The 21,479-nt window shown below is 40.8% G+C and overlaps 1 protein-coding gene across 1 annotated transcript in view; it reads left to right on the forward strand.

The window, feature by feature from the left end:
• LOC309601573 (zinc finger SWIM domain-containing protein 6-like) overlaps positions 1–21,479 on the forward strand; it is a 140,359-nt gene that overhangs the window by 91,580 nt on the left and 27,300 nt on the right. Inside the window, exons 5-7 of the mRNA XM_082334660.1 lie at positions 17,652–17,831; positions 19,429–19,605; positions 19,889–20,035. Of these exons, the coding sequence (XP_082190786.1) occupies positions 17,652–17,831; positions 19,429–19,605; positions 19,889–20,035 (504 nt within the window). The remainder of the gene's footprint in view (positions 1–17,651; positions 17,832–19,428; positions 19,606–19,888; positions 20,036–21,479) is intronic.

The raw sequence follows: 21,479 nt of genomic DNA on the forward strand, positions 1-21,479 counted from the left end.
GTTTCTCTAAAAGATAATTCACCAAGTGTATGAGTGAAGGAACGAATGTGTATATCTTAGCTGTAGTAAGGTTTTGTATGCTGTCTTGGAGGCTTTCTCAAAGCAAGTTGAAAACACACAGCCTAAATGGAATTGCCTTGTGATTCATGGAACTTGGAGTAGTTACCTGTGCTCTCACTCAGTCTGGAAAGACATTTCAAGTCTAAACTTACAGGAGTCTGTCTTGAGATGTGTTCTGGTCAATATTGCTATTCCTGACTTATGTGGCATGGAATATTAAAATAAATATATATATTTAAAAAGAAACAACAGCAAAACAAAAAAAACCAAACAAAAAACCCAAACAAACCCATCAAAACAACAACCCAAAACTTACTGATGACACCCCTTGGGACAATATATAAACACTGCAGAGAACAAAGCCAAAAACCCTAATGCTCTTGGTACATTTTAAAGGTCCAAAATCAAGCTAAATGAAATTAAATCCAAGCAAGAATAACATGCTTCATTTAGAAAGAAAAAGTCAAAAGCAAAACTTAAGTTTTCCACTGTTAAAGGTTAAAGATGACCATGATTGATTGCATGTTGTCTGGTGGGACTAAGACTGGATATAACCTGTTTAGCATAAATTATGTTCATTCTAAATGAAGCATTAGGCTAATAAAGCACTGGCTGTCTATAGTTGATATTATAGACTTCTGTGGTGGAAAGCCTTAATATCAGAGCAGGCAAAGCTCTGTCAGAGAGTGTAGATATAGTTACTTCACCTTCAAGTGTACCAACCCTCTTAGTATGTAGTTTTTATGATGCTTTAGTTTGCTGGGGAATAATGCTTTTTGCCAAGGTGGACATGTACACAGCAAAATTGTATCCCACCATACTGAAAAACGGAGGGTCTCGTGCTTCGTTGCCTATGTGGGTTGAGCTGGTAGGTGGTGCGAGAGGCAGAAATGTGTTTTCCATCTGTTACCTGTAGCAGTCTTACCACATGCTGCCAATAAACATAAAAGGTTTTGTTAAATTTTCTTAGTGACTCTTCTTCTTGTTTCATCAGTTCCATATTAACATCATCTTCTTGACAGCACCTATCTGAAGGTGGAATCTCTGCCTGCAGCATCAAATAAGCAATACTCTAGATTAATTGAATTGATTAGTTTACCTCTGTTTAATCAGAATTGTAGTTGCTACTCCCAAAAAGCCGCAGTGCAACCTCCAGCCTCACCGCTACCTCAGCTGCTGTATTTGTAATCTGAGGCAGACCCTGTTGTTTCAGTCCTGAACTGCTCTGCCTCCTCTAACTATCAAAATACGTTGATCATGTACCACAGTTTCAATTGCAAATGCGTTTTAATCACTTCAGGTGTGCAGTAGGCTAAGGGTAGAACTTAACTTGGTTCTTCCACCTCCAGCTTGTGTTTATGTTGCTAAACTGTCCATTTCTTCCCCATACCAGTAGGATTCCTTCCACTGGTGCTTAGCAAGTTCCCTGAAAATTTCTGTTAATTGGATGAATTTCTCCAACTTGACTCCTGCCTTGTGTGAAAATTAGAAGCTGCTGCCATGTTTTTGCTAGGATTTCACCTTGAGTTTCACTCTAGTTAAACACATCCCTTTTTCCAGGTGAAACATGCATGTGAATGTGCAAAAGTTGAAGGAGGTTTTAAGGGAGACCAGAGTTATGATAGCAAACTACAGAAGGAAGAGCAGGATGTCCCTGGCGACCCTTGATCTGTGCCAGTAGTGGCAGAGAACTCAGACATTGGGTTTAAGGGGGTGATAGTATCGTTATGTTCTAAAATAATGTTGGTTTCCTATCTTGTCATCTTCTAGGATGTCAGAGAACTAAAATATTAGTAAAGGGAGTGGGACAAGCCTTTGCATACTTAACGTTTTGTATTATCTGTTCAGAGTAATCCAGGAGTGGCATATATGTATGTCTTTTTCAAAAAAATGCTTTATCTATGATCTAATTTATTTCACAGATAGGTAGCAACACTGTAGTTATGGAGATTTTTAGGGCACGTGAAGTATGTAAATATAGACGCTGCTTAATAAAGGCTTGCTTGCTTGCACTGGCGTGCTGTCTGCCAACTGCTAGGCATATGGCCACTTTGTCAGTTCCATTTTGGCATAGGTTTTTAAGCATACTTAAATAGCTTCAGCTTTGCTCCTTGACTGGGTCACTTGAGCCTTTCATTAGAACTTAACTGATGCTTCCTGTCTGGCATTGGGCATTGTTCAAGGGTACTGGAAGGACACATTGGGCTCTGATCAGAGTTCCTGCTGAAGTTTATGGTAAATTGTGTTGACTTCAGTAAAAGTCAGATTGGGTTTGTATGTTTGAAGATGCTGATTTTAAAAAAATAAAATTAAATACTTCACATCTAAGTATGAACCTGGCGATTTTCTAATACAAAGTCCTAATTCTGTAAGCAATTTATGATTCAAAGGCCTCAAGTTAACTAGCTAGTTATGTGTAAGGCTTTTTTGTTGTGTTTTAAAGCCTCTAGATCAGGAGGAAGAATATAATTATGCTCAGCAGATTCCCCTATTGTACATCAAAGAATAAGTTGAGCTAAGTGCTCTAAAGGTGTAGTATTGGAAAGATTAAGATTACAGGTCAAAGCTATAAGACTTGCTCCTATACTTCTCATGCTAGAAGAATTTAGATGCAGCTTCAGTGATGCACTGGTGAACACTTCCAACTTGCCACAGTAGTACGTGAATGTGCTTTCCAGAGTTTAGAGTTGGAATTCTTCATATTGTTGCTGTTTAAATGGTGTATAGGTAGGTAAATTTCACATGCTGATCTTTATGTGTTTAACTCTTGGTGACCATGGTTGAAGACTTCAGTATACCAGAATGATTAACTATCTGAAGACCCTTGGTTTGTCTTAATTAAATTGCATTGGTAAAATGGAGGAATATGGAAACGCACAGTAAATATCTGCTGATGCCTGTTGAACTGAGATCTCAGATTTGAAGAAAAGGTCAGTTAACCTTCTTTGTACTCTAGAGGGGAAAAAATGGTCCATGCAATCTTACTACAGCAGTAATTCGTTAATATTCATCCATCAAAAATTAAGTAAAAGTTTCTTGTTCTCTACGAAAGTGAAAAAATTTCCTTAATAAAAGGGGAAAATTTGACTTTGTGCCCCAGCCCAGGAATCATGATGGCTGTGAGGTTCTGCTTTGGAATTAAATGTTGAGCACTGCCAGATGCCATACATTGAGAAGAGGCTGAGTTTTGTTGGCAAATGGGATCTGCAAGTTAATTGGTGTTTTCTGCAGGCTTCTGGCTGTGAAATGAAATTGGAAGCCCTTTAGCCTCATGGATAATACAGGACCTGAATATAAATGTCACATGTCACCATCAGGGCCCACTGTGAAACAAGTGTTCCCACTCGAACACTGCACTATTACAGATCATTTAAATATGGGGATTACATTTAAACTAAAAGCCCCATTTGCCTTTTACTACAATTTAAATGTCCTCTTAGCAAAAGCTAAGTGACAAATTAAATGAAAAAAGTGCCCACATTTTTAAAGCTGTAATGCAAAACAACCTTTTATTGCTTCTCATGTGCCACGAATGAATCATTATACTTGTCAACCCTAAACCAAGCCATAGTTGGAGCAGCTACTGTTATCAAAGCGGGGCTGCTCTTGTGACAGCTTAATAAAGCTGAAACTGTTAAACTAAATCCCAGATGCTTAACCTGATGAAAGCAGTCAAGCAGAAGAATCTAAGACAAGTATCTACTACTTGGTGGAGTGAGGGAGCCCAACGGCTTGTCAACACGTAGATTACAGGATCAGATATTTTTTGTGAACTACCATTTTCATTATCTTTATATCTTCTTGCTTGTCTTCGCGGTGAAGAAACTTCACATAACTTGCATGTTTCAAAACAAACATTTCTAGTAGATTTACTCCATTTTTATATTTAAGAACAGTTTAAGGGGGAAGAGAGCTGTTTATTGTGAGTCAAGGATTAGTTTCTTATGGAACAAAAATATGATGGCTATGTTATGGTATGGTGGGTTGACCTTGGTTAGCTGCCAGGTGCCCACCAAGCTGCTCTATCACTCCCCTCCTCAGCAGGACAGGGGGGGAGAAAATAAGATGGAAAAAAAACTCATGGGTCAAGATAAAGGTAGTTTAATAAAGCAAAAGGAAAGGCCGGGCACGGAAGCAAAGGAAAAACCAAAAGATTTATTCTCTACTTCCCATCAGCAGGCGATGTCCAGCCACTTCCTGGGAAGCAGGGCCTCAGTACCTGTAGCAGTTGTTCCAGAAGACAAATGTCGTAATTATGAATGCCACCCCCACCTCCCTTTCTCTTAGCTTTTATTGCTGAGCAGATGCCATGTGGTATGGAATATCCCTTTGGTCAGTTTGGGTCAGCTGTCCTGGCTATGTCCCCTCCCAAGATCTTGCCCACCCCCAGCCTACTGGCCTTTGGGGGTGAGGGGGGGGAATGTTGGAGAGGCAGCCTTGATGCTGTGGGAGCACTGCTCAGCAGTAGCCAAAACACTGGTGTGTTATCAGCACCTTTCTAGCTACCAATACAAAGCACAGCACTATGAGGGCTGCTATGGGGAAAGTTAACTCCATCCCAGCCAGACCCAATACACATGGGGAAGAGGGTATATCCAGAGAGCTCTTGCAAGGCAGGGCAGTGGATAAAATTGGCAAACTTCTGGGTTTTCCTCATGCTGATCCTGATCTCTGTTGGTTCTCATATTTCATGAAGTTGAGGAGAACTTAAAAGATATTCTGTACTTCCAGCTGGGTACTCTCCACATTTTAAGGTATAAGCTTCTCCTGTCTATCTCAACCACTTGTTGTTATCTAAAGTTTTTAAGTGTACGAACCTCTCACGATATTGTCATGAGACTCATTCATGGGATAAAACTTCTCTGGGTGATGTCCTTACAATCCTTTCTGTTATGCATACTAAATGGCTTGTTCTCAAAGGTATTTCCTGAGCGGAATAATATGTCTTTGCCTTAGTAGTTCTAATAGTCTTAGTAGTTTTCCACTAGCACTTTGCCCTACTGTGGGCTGCTTTTTAACTGTTGGAACACCCTGATGATCTACATTGAGTTCACATTTGATGATATTTTGAACATTTTCTGGATTAGTGATATATTTTTGTGTTAAAAATTAAAAATAAAATATCATTTTACAAGGTCATGTCATGCAGAGAAATAGTACAATATATTTCCTGAAGGATGATGCCTAAATTTTTATTAGTAACACTTTGCTCCTCATCTAAAACCTAATTCTAAATGTTGAGTTTAGACAAGGAATCATAGATCAATTAAGAGAGATTTAATTACCATTTTGCCATGAGCAAACTAATGACTGTGTGTTAAATAATGCTTTTTTGATTTGGAAACCACTCTGAATTTTTCTGATAAAAGTTTATATTTATCTCTAGAAAATACCAAGCTAGATTCTTTTAACCTTAACTAAATGAAGCTATTCTCCATCTATATTTCTATCATCTCAGGCATTCTTTCCCTTTGCAATTAGAGAGACAAACTTGTATGAATGGGACATGTCAGCTGTACTAAACAGATTATCTCTGCTTAGTACTTAAGGGAGGGGAAAAAAGGACAAAAGCAGCTAAGGTTGTTGCCAGTATGCCCCTAGAAAAATTCCTTCCTGATGCCGGATTTGGTGACTACTTCAGGACTGCCATGAAAAAGAATCCCTAAAGTTAAGCATTCATTACAGTTTTTGTGTTCTAATACCATTTTTCTGGAGCTGCATACTTCATGCAATCCCTTTTTAGGATCCACTATGCAGTAGAAACAGTTACTTTTCCCCACATTTTATGGTATTTCAAAAATGGTACAGCGAGGCTCTAATTTTGAAATTTGAGTGCCAAGCTTATATCCGTATTTACATGATTTCTTTGGGTATCCGAAATTCTAATTGAATCATGTTCTGCCTTAAAGCTAAGGAGAGTACAAATGCCCTGCACCTTCAAATCTCATAGTTTAGATTAATCAATTGCACATATTACATTTCTGGCCTTGAAGTGAAAGCTGTAGGAATGCCCATGTTTCAAAGGAGGTGGGATGCACCATGCTTTGCACAATTTCCCTTGGTCTTTCATTGTGGGACTTATGGGTGGAGTGATATCTTACACATAGAATCATAGAATCATAGAATCGTTAAGGTTGGAAAAGACCTTTAAGATCATCAAGTCCAACCGTTAACCTATCACTGCCAAGTCCACCACTAAACCATGTCCTCAAGCACTTCATCTACCCTTCTATTAAATACCTCCAGGGATGGGGACTCAACCACTTCCCTGGGCAGCCTGTTCCAGTGCCTGACTACCCTTTCAGTGAAGAAATTTTTCCTAATATCCAACCTAGACCTCCCCTGGCACAACTTGAGGCCGTTTCCTATCGTCCTATCGCTTGTTACTTGGGAGAAGAGACCGACCCCCACCTCGCTACAACCTCCTTTCAGGTAGTTGTAGAGAGCAATAAGGTCTCCCCTCAGCCTCCTCTTCTCCAGGCTAAACAACCCCAGCTCCCTCAGCCGCTCCTCATAAGACTTGTGCTCCAGACCCTTCACCAGCTTCGTTGCCCTTCTTTGGACACGCTCCAGCACCTCCATGTCCTTGTAGTGAGGGGCCCAAAACTAAACACAGTACTTGAGGTGCAGCCTCACCAGTGCTGAGTACAGGGGGACGATCACCTCCCTGGTCCTGCTGGCCACACTATTCCTGATACAAGCCAGGATGCCATTGGCCCTCTTGGCCACCTGGGCACACTGCTGGCTCATGTTCAGGCAGCTGTCAACCAACACCCCCAGGTGCTCTTCCGCCAGGCAGCTCTCCAGCCACTCCTCCCCAAGCCTGTAGCGTTGCATGGGGTTGTTGTGACCCAAGTGCAGGACCTGGCCCTTAGCCTTGTTGAATCTCATACAGTTGGCCCCGGCCCAACGATCCAGCCTGTCCAGGTCCATCTGTAGATCCCATCTGGCCCCATGGACTTGTGGGCATCCAGGTGGAGGAGCAGGTCGGTGACTGCCGACAACTTCGACAACTGGGGCTTCATTCTGCTTCCTATCTCCATCTCCCAGCTCAGGGGGCTGAATACCCTGAGGATGACCAGTCTGACTATTAAAGACTGAGGCAAAGAAGGCATTAAGTACCTCAGCCTTCTCCTCATCCTTTGTGGCAATGTTTCCCTCTGCATCCAACAAAGGATGGAGATGCTCCCTGGCCCTCTTTTTGTTGCTGATATATTTGTAAAAACATTTTTTGTTATCTTTTAAGTTTAAGTTCTAGCTGCGCCTTTGCCTTTCTAATCTTTTCCCTGCATAACCTCACAGCATCCTTGTAGTCCTCCTGAGTCACCTGCCCCTTCTTCCAAAGGTGGTAAGCTCTCCTTTTTTTCTTGAGTTCCAGCCAAAGCTCTCTGTTCAGCCAGGCCGGTCTTCTCCCCCGCCTGCTCGACTTGTGGCACATGGGGACAGCCTGCTCCTGTGCCTTTGCGACTTCCTCCTTGAATAACATCCAGCCTTCCTGGACTCCTTTGCCCTTCAGGACTGCCTCCCAAGGGACTCTGTTAACCAGACTCCTAAACAATCCAAAGTTTGCCTTTCTAAAGTTCAGGGTAGCGGTTTTGCTGACCCCCTTCCTTACTTCTCCAAGAATCGAAAAGTCTATCATTTCATGGTCGCTGAGCCCAAGACAGCCTCCAACCACCACATCACCCACCAGGCCTTCTCTGTTCGTAAACAGCCGGTCCAGCGGGGCACCTCCCCCGGTTGGCTCCCTCACCAGCTGCATCAGGAAGTGATCTCCCACACACTCCAGGAACCTCCGAGACTGCTTCCTCTCTGCTGTGTTGTACTTCCAGCAGATATCTGGTAAGTTGAAGTCTGCCATGAGAACAAGGGCTAGGGATTGTGAGACTTCAGCCAACCACTTGTAGAATACTTCATCTGTTTCCTCATCCTGGTTGGGTGGTCTATAACAGACTCCCACCAGGATGTCTGCCTTGTTAGCCTTCCCCCTGATCTTTACCTATAAGCACTCAACCTTATCATTACTGTCGTTGAGCTCTAGACAGTCAAAACACTCTCTAATGTACAAGGCTACCCCACCACCTCTCCTTCCTTACCTATCCCTTCTAAAGAGCTTGTAGCCATCCATTGCAGCACTGCAGTTATGTGAGTCATCCCACCATGTTTCCGTGATGGCGACCACATCATAGTTTTCCTGCCGCACAGTGGCTTCCAGCTCCTCCTGCTTATTGCCCATGCTGCGTGCATTGGTGTAGATACTTGTGTCTACAACTGTGTCATATCCAGTAGGCTGTCTTTGCTTAATTGATAATCCTTTTCTTTACTGTTGTTTTGCTTAGTTTTAGCTGCCATGGTGCGGTTGCCATACAGTTACAAAACACATGTGCCTTCAGTTCATGCACTTAAGGTTACATCTCTTTCACAGAATAAGCTGTTAATATGTCAGTGTATTTGAATGATTTATGCTATTGGAGGCACTAAATTAACAGTACTTCTGAATTAGCATCACAAGATAGTTTTGCTGCTCTAAGGCCTGAGTTATGGATGACAACCTAAAGAAATTGCTGTCGTGGCCCTGGAGTGTCTCAATTGTTGCTGTCAAGTTCATTTCCCTGGTGAATGAAGACAGGCTGCCATTGTGCAAAGATGGGTTCTGTCCATCTTTTTTGAGGATGATTTCCTTCGTCCTTCATTACAAACAGTAGAAGATTATTGGCATGTGCCATAATGGTATTTGAAATTGAGGGTATATGAGGCTGGAGAATGACAGTAAGTGGGAGCTATTTTCAAAGAGAGGATTCTTTCCTGTGGTTAAACTGCATTTATCGGATTTCAGGAATAATGGTGAAAGTAATTAACTTTAGTCTATAAGCATAGCTTGAGGGGTACATTTTTAATGCTGTACACAAAGTTTGGGTTTCCATTTAGTTCAGTTGGATGGAAAGTACTTTTACAGTAGGAGCCAAATTTCTTCAAGTACCCACATTAAAACAGTTTTTGAAGTTTTTATTCCTAAGCTGTTGAACTGATTTACTTATAAATGTTCTAAAATATTCTAAAAATTGTTCTGTATTAGAGCTGGTACAAAACTAATTGCAGCCCTAACTGTAGAGTCGTGACTTCCAAGATTAAGGTCAGAGTTTTACTGTGAGCCCAAACTGGTACTTAGCGTTATTTTTTTCCTTCCTCTATTTTTAATACTTCAATAATGTTAAGCTGCCATTTAATATTCTGATACCACTTCTAGTAAATACCAGAGCTAAAGAGACGTAATAGATCTATGGAGAGGGATTACTGAATCTTCACGAATTTCTGCGGTCCAGCAATCTGGCCTTGTGATATTTTCCAGTTTTCTGTCTTGAATGGATACTGGAAAAATAACCGAAAAATTGGAAAAGTAATATCTAAAGTGAGAGATGCAAGAATCTTGGTCTGCTAGGTCTGTCATGCAAGACAAAGGAGGGTTATCTCCTTCATGATTTAAGAGACCTACGTAGACTAAAAACTTGATAGTGAAGACACTTCTGCCAAGCAAACAAAAGGTAGCTGAAAATTGTAATAGGAGCTGGACAAATTTAGCTAGAAAACTTGAAATAAGCTTAGAATTTTGAGTCATGGTAGCCAGGCAGTAGATCAGCTAACCAGGAGCTGTGCTAGATTCTCATATTGGAAATCTTAAAAATTGAAGTATGCTGTTTTTTGTAAAAACTCAACCATCACTTTTGGACTTGAAGACAAAATTAACTCAGGAAATCTTAGAGTATGAAGGAATTCAGACTAGACAATCAGAATGTGTTCTTCTGGCCATTTATAGTGGGTTATTTACCTTCCGTGAACATAGTTGTGGCAATCATTCATACTTTTTTCCTGACCTTTCCCACCATATAAGGGAGTGTTTGCACTTGCTCCACTCTTTTAAAAAATGAGATGTATTTTCATCCCTTTCTTTTATGAATATCTTGTTTTGTTTGACAAACTTCTCAAACTTTCCAGTTTTGCATCTTCCTAAGAAAATTAACTGAGAAGAATTCATTCATCTCTATGATAGATTTAAATAGAGGTAGGGTAGTATATTTATAATTAGAAGTCACATTAACTTTTATTCTGAAAATTGTCAAAGTCTCTGAAAATAGACTGTGACTGCTGAGAGTGTATTACCAGTTAAAATATTTGATAAAATATGTAGTCTCTGTTTTGGGCAGGAGCATACTTTGTGTTCACCACCTAGCTGTAAATGCAGGCAACTACTTAAAACTGTGAAGAATCATATTAAGTTATTCATAAAGGAGTATTTTTGTACTATTTGTGCTAGTATTAGCAATGTTTTTACCTTCAATTGACTGTTTGTGAACAAATGAATGGTTTTGTGGATATTAGAGAAGTTAATCGGTGAGATTAATTTGCAGGTGCTTTATACTTCCCCCTAGTTTTGTAGACTAATAGTCCATGCCTTGCTATGGTAATTAGGTTATAGGGTACTATAAGTGCATAGAGAGGCATCTAATGGACATGTGACAGATACCGAAATACTCTCTTAGGGAGATTGTAGTCTCAGGCTATGATACTGTAAACTGCACCTTTCAAGCAAATTTCTCTTCTTCTATGAAACCCTTTGGTCAAATGGCAGCGTGTCCGCAAAGATGCAGCAGTTTTTAAAACAAACTGAAAAAGGCATAACCCAGAACAACGGGATCATGCAAAATGACAGAAGTGCTTGGTTAGTTCCTTTTTCCATTGTGCTAAAAGTTGAAAATGTAGGAAGACGGGAGCAGGAGTTTTTCGTTACTTGACACACACAGATCAGAGCGTGTAGTTGATGACAGCTTAGAATAGAATCTCAAAATGTAAATACATGTTTCCTTTCAGCTGAATACAAGTGTGCCTTTAACCCTTGGAGCAGAGGTATGCAGCAAGAGAGAAAGGGAAACTTAAGGAATTAGACACTTTTTTTGTCCCTGGGTTACACCTCCACTCCCTCTAATGCACATTCAAAGTTTAGTGTGCAGAAGAGCAATGATTCCCTCTTGCCATCAGTGCTGCAGGTAATCTATTGCATTAATCAGCCAGCTAGTGTGAAATGCATGGGGAGTGATTATACTATCATACACAATACAATCAGCATGAAGCACTTGTCAAGACCAATAAATCAAAGTTTAATTCAGTAATAGAATGAATTAGAGCAAAATGAAACATTCTGTTCTCTAAGAAACACAGCACCCATAGCAAGCCTTTTTTTCTGAAAGCTGCATAGAGAAACCAGAGTGCATTAAGGAATTATTTTTATGAATAAAATTGCAACTTGGATCCAACTGAATGCCGAGAGTACTTTTCCTTGGTGTTCTTATCAAGGAGAGAACAGCACTGAAGTGCTTTGCCTATCTTCACTATTCCATAAAAGCAACTGTTTAATTGGACCATTCTCCAGTGAGACTTCTGATTATGCTTTGTTCTAATGGAGATCTCTCCATTCCTGGAGGAGGGAGGTGGCTTTGCCAGTCATTCTGAAGGCACTTGTCCTTGTTAAGAAGCAATAAATATCATCATACACTACCTTCTTTGAGTTTTCCAAGTGACTGTCCCAGTGAAAGTGCATATGTGTTTAAAAAACAGATGTAAACCACTTTAAAATCCTTTGCTGACACTTCTATTTTAAAGGGGTCATAGGTTCTGTCTCCTATTATTGTTTCTATTCTGGCACTTCCAATGCTGGAAAATTATGCTTTTGTAATAGAATTGATTAGACTCAAATGGGACACAGTGGCAAGTGTGCAGCAAGTGCTGAAGCTGATTTGTCTGTTGCACAAAGGGAATGATCTTGATTACTTGGCTCCACTTTCTTTGAAATAATCAAATGTTACTAACCTAGTAGCTTTTGGGTTTTTAGTTTTTTAAGAAAGAGACGTGCATTAACGGGAAGAGCAAAGACATGTCAAATGTGCATCAGTCTTGCATATTTTAATTTTGCAAATGAATGGATTGATCTTAAGTATATTAAATGTAAAATTCCAAGGCAAAGGCCAAGTTTCAGCCACTGGTTACACAGATATTGTAAATGAGGAAACGCTGACCCAAACTTAGCTACACAGCAGCCCTGACAAGGTAGCATAATATTTCTAGGAAAAGCAGATTTCTTGGGAAGACTGTAATCAAACAGTCAAACAGAATTGTACGCTGGATCTTCAGTCATGCTCAGTGTCCTAGCCCCCATTAAAACTGTTTCCACCACCACCCTCCCATTTACTGGGACAAGAGTAAAATATAATGGGATTTATGAAAACCGAGCAATGCTTAATCTCTTGGGAGAGTCTATACATATTCCTTGCACTTTCTTTGGCTTCATGAATACATGCATACACAAGATGTGTAATTATTACAACACCTACTTTTACAGTGACTGAATGCTTCTTAATGTTTTTCAATTTGCATGTTTAAATCCTAATCAGTGTAAAGGCATGCTGTTCCTTTCTCCCTCATGAATTCAGAGGTATGGATGTCTACTGAGAAATACAAAAGTACTGATGTTCCCCCTGTATGTACAAGGCATGCATGCATTGTGTAAAGCAGTAATGTAACCTATTTCTTTGTGGTGTGAGGTGCACTAAAGATGAATGACAACTGTGCATTTTCAAAAAGAAGGCTATTTGAACCAAAGGTCTGTTTTGGCAAAGCTGGCTTTTTCCAGGTCAAAAGGATTAGTGTTGAACCAAAATAGGCAATTCCTCACTGCAATATAACAGTTCTAATATTCATTCCCTTGTGAAATTAATATCAAATTGCAGTCACAGCATGACTTGTCTTACAGTTATCTTCTGGGGGAAAAAATTTGCATATTGGTTTGTGATATTCTGCCACTGTGCTGTGAGGAGCTTCATATTGGAAAGACATGGGTCACAGTCAAGGGATCCAAATCAGAACTTTACTTTTGGTTTAGTTCAGGGGGAGATGTGTCAGCCTTCTGAGATCCAGTATAAAAAGATATCTGGTGCCTGGGAAAAGTGAGACAGGAAAAAATGAGCTGTGTTAGAAAAACAGAATATGTAAGCACAAACACATTCTCTGTTTGTCTGGGGTTTTTTTCTTTTTTTTTTTTTTTCCATTTAATGAGACATTTGTTCATATTGTGGGTGGCATTGGTGACAACATTAAATCTAGTCAAACAGGTAAACTTACTTGAGAATGCCAGGAATGTATTTTGGGAAACTTCTTTTGAGAATAGGCTGTTTCCAGGAAACAGCAGTTTCCAGGCTGAAGTCACTAGAAATGGATTTAGATATGTTCCCCACAAATTAATTACAAGTAGCTGCCCTTCATTTTTCCATAAGCCTTATCTGTAGTAAGTGTGATCAGCAGTTTCCCCATATAGGAGTCATTAGGCAGAAAACAGAGAATCTCTTGTTTAAGGCCAGTGTAAGCTTTCAGGTTGGTGGTGACATTTAAGGGCCAGCTCATGAGGGCTTCCACTGAGCAGCATCAGGGTGAAACAGGAAGAATATCCTCCAGGCTCCTTCCAGTTGGCATGTGGTAAAATCTGGGCACAAGTGAACATTTTCCTCAGACTTTTCAGGGCTAGGAGCAGGACAGGAACCAGTGAATTGAAACAGCCAGAATGGAGCAGATGTCAGGGGAGGGGGAAGGTGCTTGGGGAGAAGGAGGAGGAAGAAATATGAATACAGGCGCACACACATATGCTGGGGGGGGGGAGGGGGGGATCACACACATACACACAAAAACTTGAAACCCAAATAGGCTGAAGAGTGTGGGGTCACTGGCATTATGCTTCCTTCTCTCAGATGGTAGCCTTTGTATTGCTACATGAGCTGAGCCTGAGGCTCTTTCTGTTCCCTTCTCAGTGAGGGAGTTTTGTCTCTCTCCTCTTTCTGCAGGGAATCAGGCAGCCGTGAAAGCTGGGCGAGATCTCAGATGTGCACGCAGCTCGCCCTGAAGTCACTGCGAACAGGGTGCAGTTGATCTATTGAAATTTTAAGTGGTTTCTGTGGGGTTTATTAGAAATACACTTGTCCTTGTGCTTCACTTGCATAAAAATAGCGTGGATTTCTGAGACAATCGCTGCTAACAATGTAGTTGTGCTTGACATAGTTTCCCTCTTTAAACCAAAGAAGTTTTTAAAGGATTTTGGTACCTTGGGGTATTTCTTCCCTTTCCTGCCTCTTAGATGTACCACATGGATAGTGGAGCTTCTGAAGAAGGCAAGTGAATTCCTTTGCTTCTAGTGGTGTTTCTGAGATACAGAAAAAGAAAAGGCCACTCATTTTGTAGGGGCATGGTGTAATCAGTAGTGTGCGTTCCGCCTTGCTGGATGATTGAAATACCACATGTGGTTAAGATATTCCACTTGGCTTTTGCTTCAGCCTGAAAACACTGGGAATCTGGTTACGAAGTATTAAACTGTTTTGTTTTTTTTTTTTAGATGCTGAGAGGTACAGTGTCTCCTCAGTACCCTAAAGTAATAGTTGTTTTTGAAAATAAATAAGTAAGCCCAAGATAACTATTCTATAAGGCTTTCCAATATGCCCCATCTTCTGTTTTGTACATTGTAAGAAATATAGTCCTTTTGTCTTGGGCAGTGCTGAATGTATTGATGCTTAATAATAAGAACCAGTTGTAATGCCATCCAGATGGACCTGGACAAGCTGGAGAAGTGGGCCTGTGTGAACCTCATGAGGTTCAACAAGGCCAAGTGCAAGGTCCTGCACCTGGGTCGGGGCAACCCCCAGTATCAGTACAGGCTGGGGGATGAAGGGATTGAGAGCAGCCCTGCCGAGAAGCACTTGGGGGTACTGGTGCATGAAAAGCTGGACATGAGCCGGCAATGTGCTCTCGCAGCCCAGAAAGCCAACCGTATCCTGGGCTGCATCAAAAGAAGCGTGGCCAGCAGGTCGAGGGAGGTGATTCTGCCCCTCTACTCTGCTCTGGTGAGACCCCACCTGGAGTACTGCATCCAGCTCTGGGGTCCTCAGCACAGGAAGGACATGGACCTGTTGGAGAGGGTCCAGAGGAGGGCCACAAAAATGATCAGAGGGATGGAACACCTCTCCTATGAGGAGAGGCTGAAAGAGCTGGGGTTGTTGAGCCTGGAGAAGAGAAGGCTGCGGGGAGACCTTATTGTGGCCTTTCAGTACTTAAGGGGGACCTACAAGAAAGATGGGGACAGACTTTTTAGCAGGGCCAATAGTGATAGGACAAGGGGTAATGGTTTTAAACTAAAAGAGGGTAGATTCAGACTAGATATAAGGAAGAATTTTTTTATGATGAGGGTGGTGAAACACTGGCACAGGGTGCCCAGAGAGGTGGTAGATGCCTCCTCCCTGGAAACATTCAAGTTCAGGTTGGAGGGGGCTCTGAGCAACCTGATCTAGTTGAAGATGTCCCTGCCAATTGCAGGGGGGTTGGACTAGATGACCTTTAAAGGTCCCTTCCATCCCAAAGCATTCTATGATTCTATTCTATAATTTGACTCTGGGGAGTAAAGCATATTGAAGAGCATGTCTAAAGAAAGTCATATGATTTGATTTTAAAAGAAGTTTTTAAAAACAGTATTGGCTTTATTCACTCCCATGACAAGTTTTGGACACTTTAAAAAAAAACAAAAACAAAACACAACCAAAAAAAACCCAAAACAAAACCCCCAAACCCCCAAAAACAAAAAAACAACAAAACAGTGTGCTCTACTGTATGTAAATACCATGCAGTAATAATCTGCATTAGTGTAGTGTCTCTCTGGTGTTCTACACTGTACCATATCTTATTTTGTTGTGGTTTTCAGATTTCTTTGATATTACTTCCCCATTCCATGTCGGCCTGAATAGCAGCAGACTTGCAACCTTAAGGATCAAGCTCTGTTTCCGCTGGCTCCTGTGCTGTGGCATACTGACATACTGAGTTACTTTTAGGAATGAATGTAATGTGATGGCCTGTGCTCTGGGTATCCATTTTGCATTCTTAGTTAGCAAAAGAATACTTGAATATGAGAATTCTATTATCTTGGAAGAACCAGCTGCATATTTATATTTTTTTCTTTTTTTTTTTTCAGCCTGTCATGAAGATTGCATAGTTTAAGCATATTCTTTAAATCTCTTGTAGTGTATAAGGCACGTTCTTAATGAGCAAATGAACTGTTGCTAAACAGTACTTTCAGATGTCTTTATGCTTCTGTCAAAGTTCACACTGATGAAGCGACAGCTGATTTAGAGAAAAATCTTTCCATTTGAAAATTGTTGCTAGAGACCCTGATTTATTTATGCCTGCCCTGCTATATAGCATCAGGGAGCAGGGTCTAAAGTGATAGTTGTCATGGTTTTACCCCAGCCGGCAACTAAGCACCACACAGCCGCTCACTCACTCCCCCCATGGTGGGATGGGGGAGAGAATCAGAAGGGTAAAAGGGAGAAAACTCGTGGGTTGAGATAAAGACAGTTTAATAGGTAAAGCAAAAGCCACACACACAAGCAAAGCAAGGAATTCATTCACTACTTCCCATCGGCAGGCAGGTGTTCAGCCATCCCCAGGAAAGCAGGGCTCCATCACACGTAACGGTTACTTGGGAAGACAAACGCCATCACTCTGAACGTCCCCTCCTTCCTTCTTCTTCCCCCAGTTTATATACTGGGCATGACATCATATGGTATGGAATAGCCCTTTGGCCAGTCTGGGTCATCTGTCCTGGCTGTGCTCCCTCCCAGCTTCTTGTGCCCCCGGCAGAGCAGGGGAAGCTGAAAAGTCCTTGACTGGTGTGAGCACTACTTAGCAACAGCTAAAACATCAGTGTGTTATCAACATTATTCTCATCCTAAATCCAAAACACAAGCACTATACCAGCTACTAAGAAAAAAATTAACTCTATCCCAGCTGAAACCAGGACAATAGTATATGTGAAACGTCAGTGCAAATTAGCTTTCACTTTGAGTTCCATAAATAGAAAATGTAAAACAAATTTTCTAGTGTAACCAAATTACTGAAGTAGTAGCAGTAAAAATATCTTATTCCTATTAGACTGTGCAAAACCAGTGTTTACTGGCTCTCTGAGGTCCAGATGTATTTGGGAATGAGTTATATGATTAGCAGTACTTCTGCTGGGTTTTGAGTGTGGAAGTATATGTTTACAAAATACATGTCTTACTAATGCACTTGTTCGGTTCCTGTAATGTGAAGCTGGAAGATACATAGTTCTTGTTTGTAGAAAACAGCATTTGCTTCTGGTACAAAAATTAGAAGAAAAACTTGGATAATTTCCTGCTGTAACTTTATGTGAATTCTTGTTTGTTTTTGACTGATGTTCTTGTCTGATGGGCCATACATCATGAACTATGGATTTTCTAATACAAAAGACCCACTTAATGCCTTTTAATTGAGAAGGTTGGCTTGATATAGTCTTTCAACTGCTTCAGATGGGCCACACCAGCTCCAAGATTCTGTGTCAGGAATTCAGTCTACCTGGTGTTAGGCATAGCTGGGAAACAAGCAGTGTAGCCTTTGAGGGGAGAAAAAGTGTTACAGTATAGAAGTTTGCAAATAGTCATTGGCTGCTGCATTTTTAATAGAAAACATAATTTAGCAATTTTTTTTAAAATCAGGTGCTCTGTGGATGTGTATAGTCTTAAATCCCCACTGCAAGTTGGAGCAGAAGGCCAGTTGGCTAAAACAGCTGAAAAAATGGAACAGTGTGGATGTTTGTCCCTGGGAAGATGGAAACCATGGAAACGAGCTGCCCAATTTAACCAATGCTTTGCCTCAGGGTGCAAATGCTAACCAAGGTGAGCCTAAATATATGCACTGACTGCAACACATAATATGGCCTCTATCTTATATACTCTAGCCTTGCAGAATTCAGCACTCTTTCCTGGGACAAGTAACTTCCTTGTTGAGGATTGACCAGCCAAATTTATTTTCACTAATACTATCCTTGCAGGAAGTATAAATAGGGTGGTTTATTTTGTGCTGGGGCTGCAATGTTTTCAAAGCAAGTATTTGTGTTTAGTTAGGTCTTCTAACTTTTCACTTGATCCTTCTAAATACTTGTTGCATGAAAATTGGATGTCCCTGAAGTATGTAATGTAAAAGCCTGTTGTTTCTTTACTTGACTATAATCTTATATCCCTTCTGGTGTTGGAGTTTTTATTTTGTTTGCAGTTACAAAGCCTTTGATACTTACTTAAAGGGAGATCTGTTGTAACTACATTAAACTGAGTGTGTGAGAAACTAAAGCAGCTATCTGTGGGATGTGCTCTGTATTGTGCAGTCTGCATTGACAGGTGTGGGGGGGCATGCAGAGGCAACACTGCCTTCTTGGAGGAGGTCTCTTCTTACTTGATATGATGCTTTCTAATCTAAAATGTGATTATCAAATCTGACAGAAGCCTTCTTCAGTCATCTTCAAGCAAAGATTGCTACTTTGCTAATAACTGAGGAAGATGCAGGATATTTACCTGGGAAAAAAACCTTCATAATCCTCAAAACCCTCAGTATTTTGATACATATTTTATATAATCATGATAAAGTTAAAATTAAATGCTTGTGGGAGGTGGCAGATTTGGGCTTAGATTGGTTTTTCCTTGTTTCTTTTTCTTGGAAGATTACCTCTGAAGGAAATAGACTTGGTTCATTTTTAAATCTTGCAGCTAGCTGGGGACAGAAGTTCATTCAACATATAACTTCCTACAGAGGTATTTTGCTTTCTGGATCTCATGATGTTCAGCTCAACCTGGGCAGGCTAGTGGCAACTCTGACATGGTATTTCAACATTCATAGACACAGTGCCATGTCGACAGAGCACTTTTGCCATTGTAAGATGTCCAGTAAGATTTATGTCAGTCCCATGGCCTCAGTACCTTTCTTTCTTTGCAGTATTATTTCTATATGTTTATGACAAAAAACTATACAAGTGCTCAAAGTTAATGTCACTTCTCAAAGAGAACAACTAAAAATCTTTCATGCGATGTTTATCTGTCCTTCATCCTAGTAGCTCTGGGTCTGAGAAGGAGAGAAGCTGGGGATGCTTGAGTAGCTGTGTGCCATATACTTTATGGTTTGTTTTTAGGGGAGTTCTGTACGTGCTGTTTAATGTCCTTCATCTCTAGCTGTTCCCTTTGCAAAGTCCTATTTAGTATTGGCCATGCTGGTTTGTAGATCTCTCTCTCTGAATGCAAAGTGAATGGCACACACTTTATCTGAGCTGTTGGGTAATAGGATGTGAAATGTCATCTGTGGGCTGGTCCTTGTGGAGGGGGGCAAGGCAGGCTGCCATCAGTTGGGGGTTGGTGAATAGGCAGAAGTCAAGAATACTGTGAATGACTGATTCACATATGAACGAGTAAAAGCTGATGCAGCTTTCTGAACTTGTGAAAATGACAGATTCATCGAACAGGCCACATCGGACAGTGTTCACTCGAGCCATAGAGGCGTGTGATCTGCACTGGCAGGACAGCCACTTACAGCACATTATCAGCAGTGACCTGTACACCAACTACTGTTACCATGGAGACACTGAAAACTCACTCTTTGACTCTCACGGGTGGCCCCTCTGGCACGGTAAGTGGCTAAACCGGAAAGACATTTCCATGACTTGCTGCTTTGTTCAGTTTCTATGGCATTATTTTGGGGGGATGGTGGGGAGATGAATGAAAAGCCTGGCAAAAAGAACAGAGGCTCCCTTGAAATGCTGGCTCAGAAGTAGTCCTTTAAGTCTCTCTTGCATAGTTTTAAAAACAAAACAAAGAAGACAAACAAAAAAAGCCCTTTTGAGTAACCTAACAAAACAGGCCATTGCAGACATGGAAGCATTGCTATTCCTCAATTATTTTCTCCATTTTAGAACATGTTCCTACAGCCTGTGCGAGGGCGGACGCATTACGATCTCATGGATACCCACAAGAAGCACTGAGGCTGGCAATAGCTATTGTTAATACACTAAGAAGGCAGCAGCAGAAACAGCTGGAAATGTTCCAGGCTCAGAAGAAAGGTAAATGTGGGGAACAGAGAAGGGCAAAGGACATGACAAGGTGACAATAGCACCGGACTGGAACTTTGCATGAGAAAACTGCTTTCGAAACTAAAGCAAAAGACATGACTTTAACTCTTCGGTCCAAATTATCATAGTGGTAATGTCACATTCTGGATGTTGGAGGGTTTTTTTTAAGCTGGGTTGTGAGCTCTGCAGGGCAAGGGCTCTGTTCTGCCTTTGCAATACATCTGCCATGATGGGGCCTTTATCCCAATCAGGGTTTTTGGTTACACAGTGTAAATTTTCATCCTGTGTAATTTATAGGCTTTTAAACAGAGATTTGCATTTGGCACATCAGGTATTTAAAATAATTTTTTCCTCTGATGTATAATTTAGCAGAGCTATATTTCTGAGGTGGAAGCCTAAAGCTGACATTGAGGATAACAAGAAGGCAAAGTCTGCACTACAGAAATTCATCACATTTGGCAGTTTGCTCCAAAAGTCTCTTATGATGCTTAAAACTTTAGTGGATTCACATCACTGGAAATGAGATTTTTGAAACACTGGCTTTATAAAATGTTCTGTGGTGTTCCTCTGAGCACTACTCCTGTTTTTTGAAGGAACATTCTACCAAAAATAATCTTGCACTGAACTTTGTCATAAGTTTGAAGAGGTAGTGGAAGAAGAAAGGGATGGTTTTGTGGTTAAAGAATGCACATGGAAAAGCTGGAATTACTTTCTCAGCTACTACAAGAACACCTTTCATTCAAATTTTATTTTAGATCTTTGTTGCTACTCTTAACTATGTGTATCCTCATGCATCGTAGGCAAATACTAGTGTGAAGTCACGTGTGTAAATTTTTCATGTGTGTGTGCAGGTGTTTTCCCAGAAACAATCATTTAGAAAGTGAAGTGAAGACAAGGTAGACACGTGACTGAAAAAAAATTAGCTGGCAGTTCCTATATGCCTCCATTTCTGTTTCACGGTACCCAAGGAAGAAGTTTTGAGCACTATTGTGGATCCTAGATTTGAAAAAAACTTAAAAGCACTTTGTATTATTACTTAGGAGAATTTTTCTGAGTCTTTTTATAGTGTAATATATCTTTCCTTAACATGTGTTCCCTTAAAAGCTTTGCACATTTTCCAGCTTCTCAGACTGGGGAGGTAAGAAGGGAAGGGGCTATGTCAGTGTGTGTATGTGTGTGCATACCGCTGACAGGTGTGAAGGGTCTGCTGCAAGTGTGCTGGTCGTAGTACTGCTCCTTTTCGTTCCCAGTTGCTAATGCAGTATCTAGACATTCAATACTTCTGTTAAGTTCCTTTCCCTGTGAGCAGTTTCTGTAGCTGTCAACTAATATTATGCTATTATAAAAAACTGGAGTGTATGAAATGCGATTCATCCTACTCCAAAACAAAGTTGTTTGTCCTTTCTATGTTAGAATCATAGAATCATAGAATCAT

This window comes from Platalea leucorodia, assembly GCF_965183815.1.
Source record: "Platalea leucorodia genome assembly, chromosome: W".
In the NCBI taxonomy this organism is placed as follows: Eukaryota; Metazoa; Chordata; class Aves; order Pelecaniformes; family Threskiornithidae; genus Platalea; species Platalea leucorodia.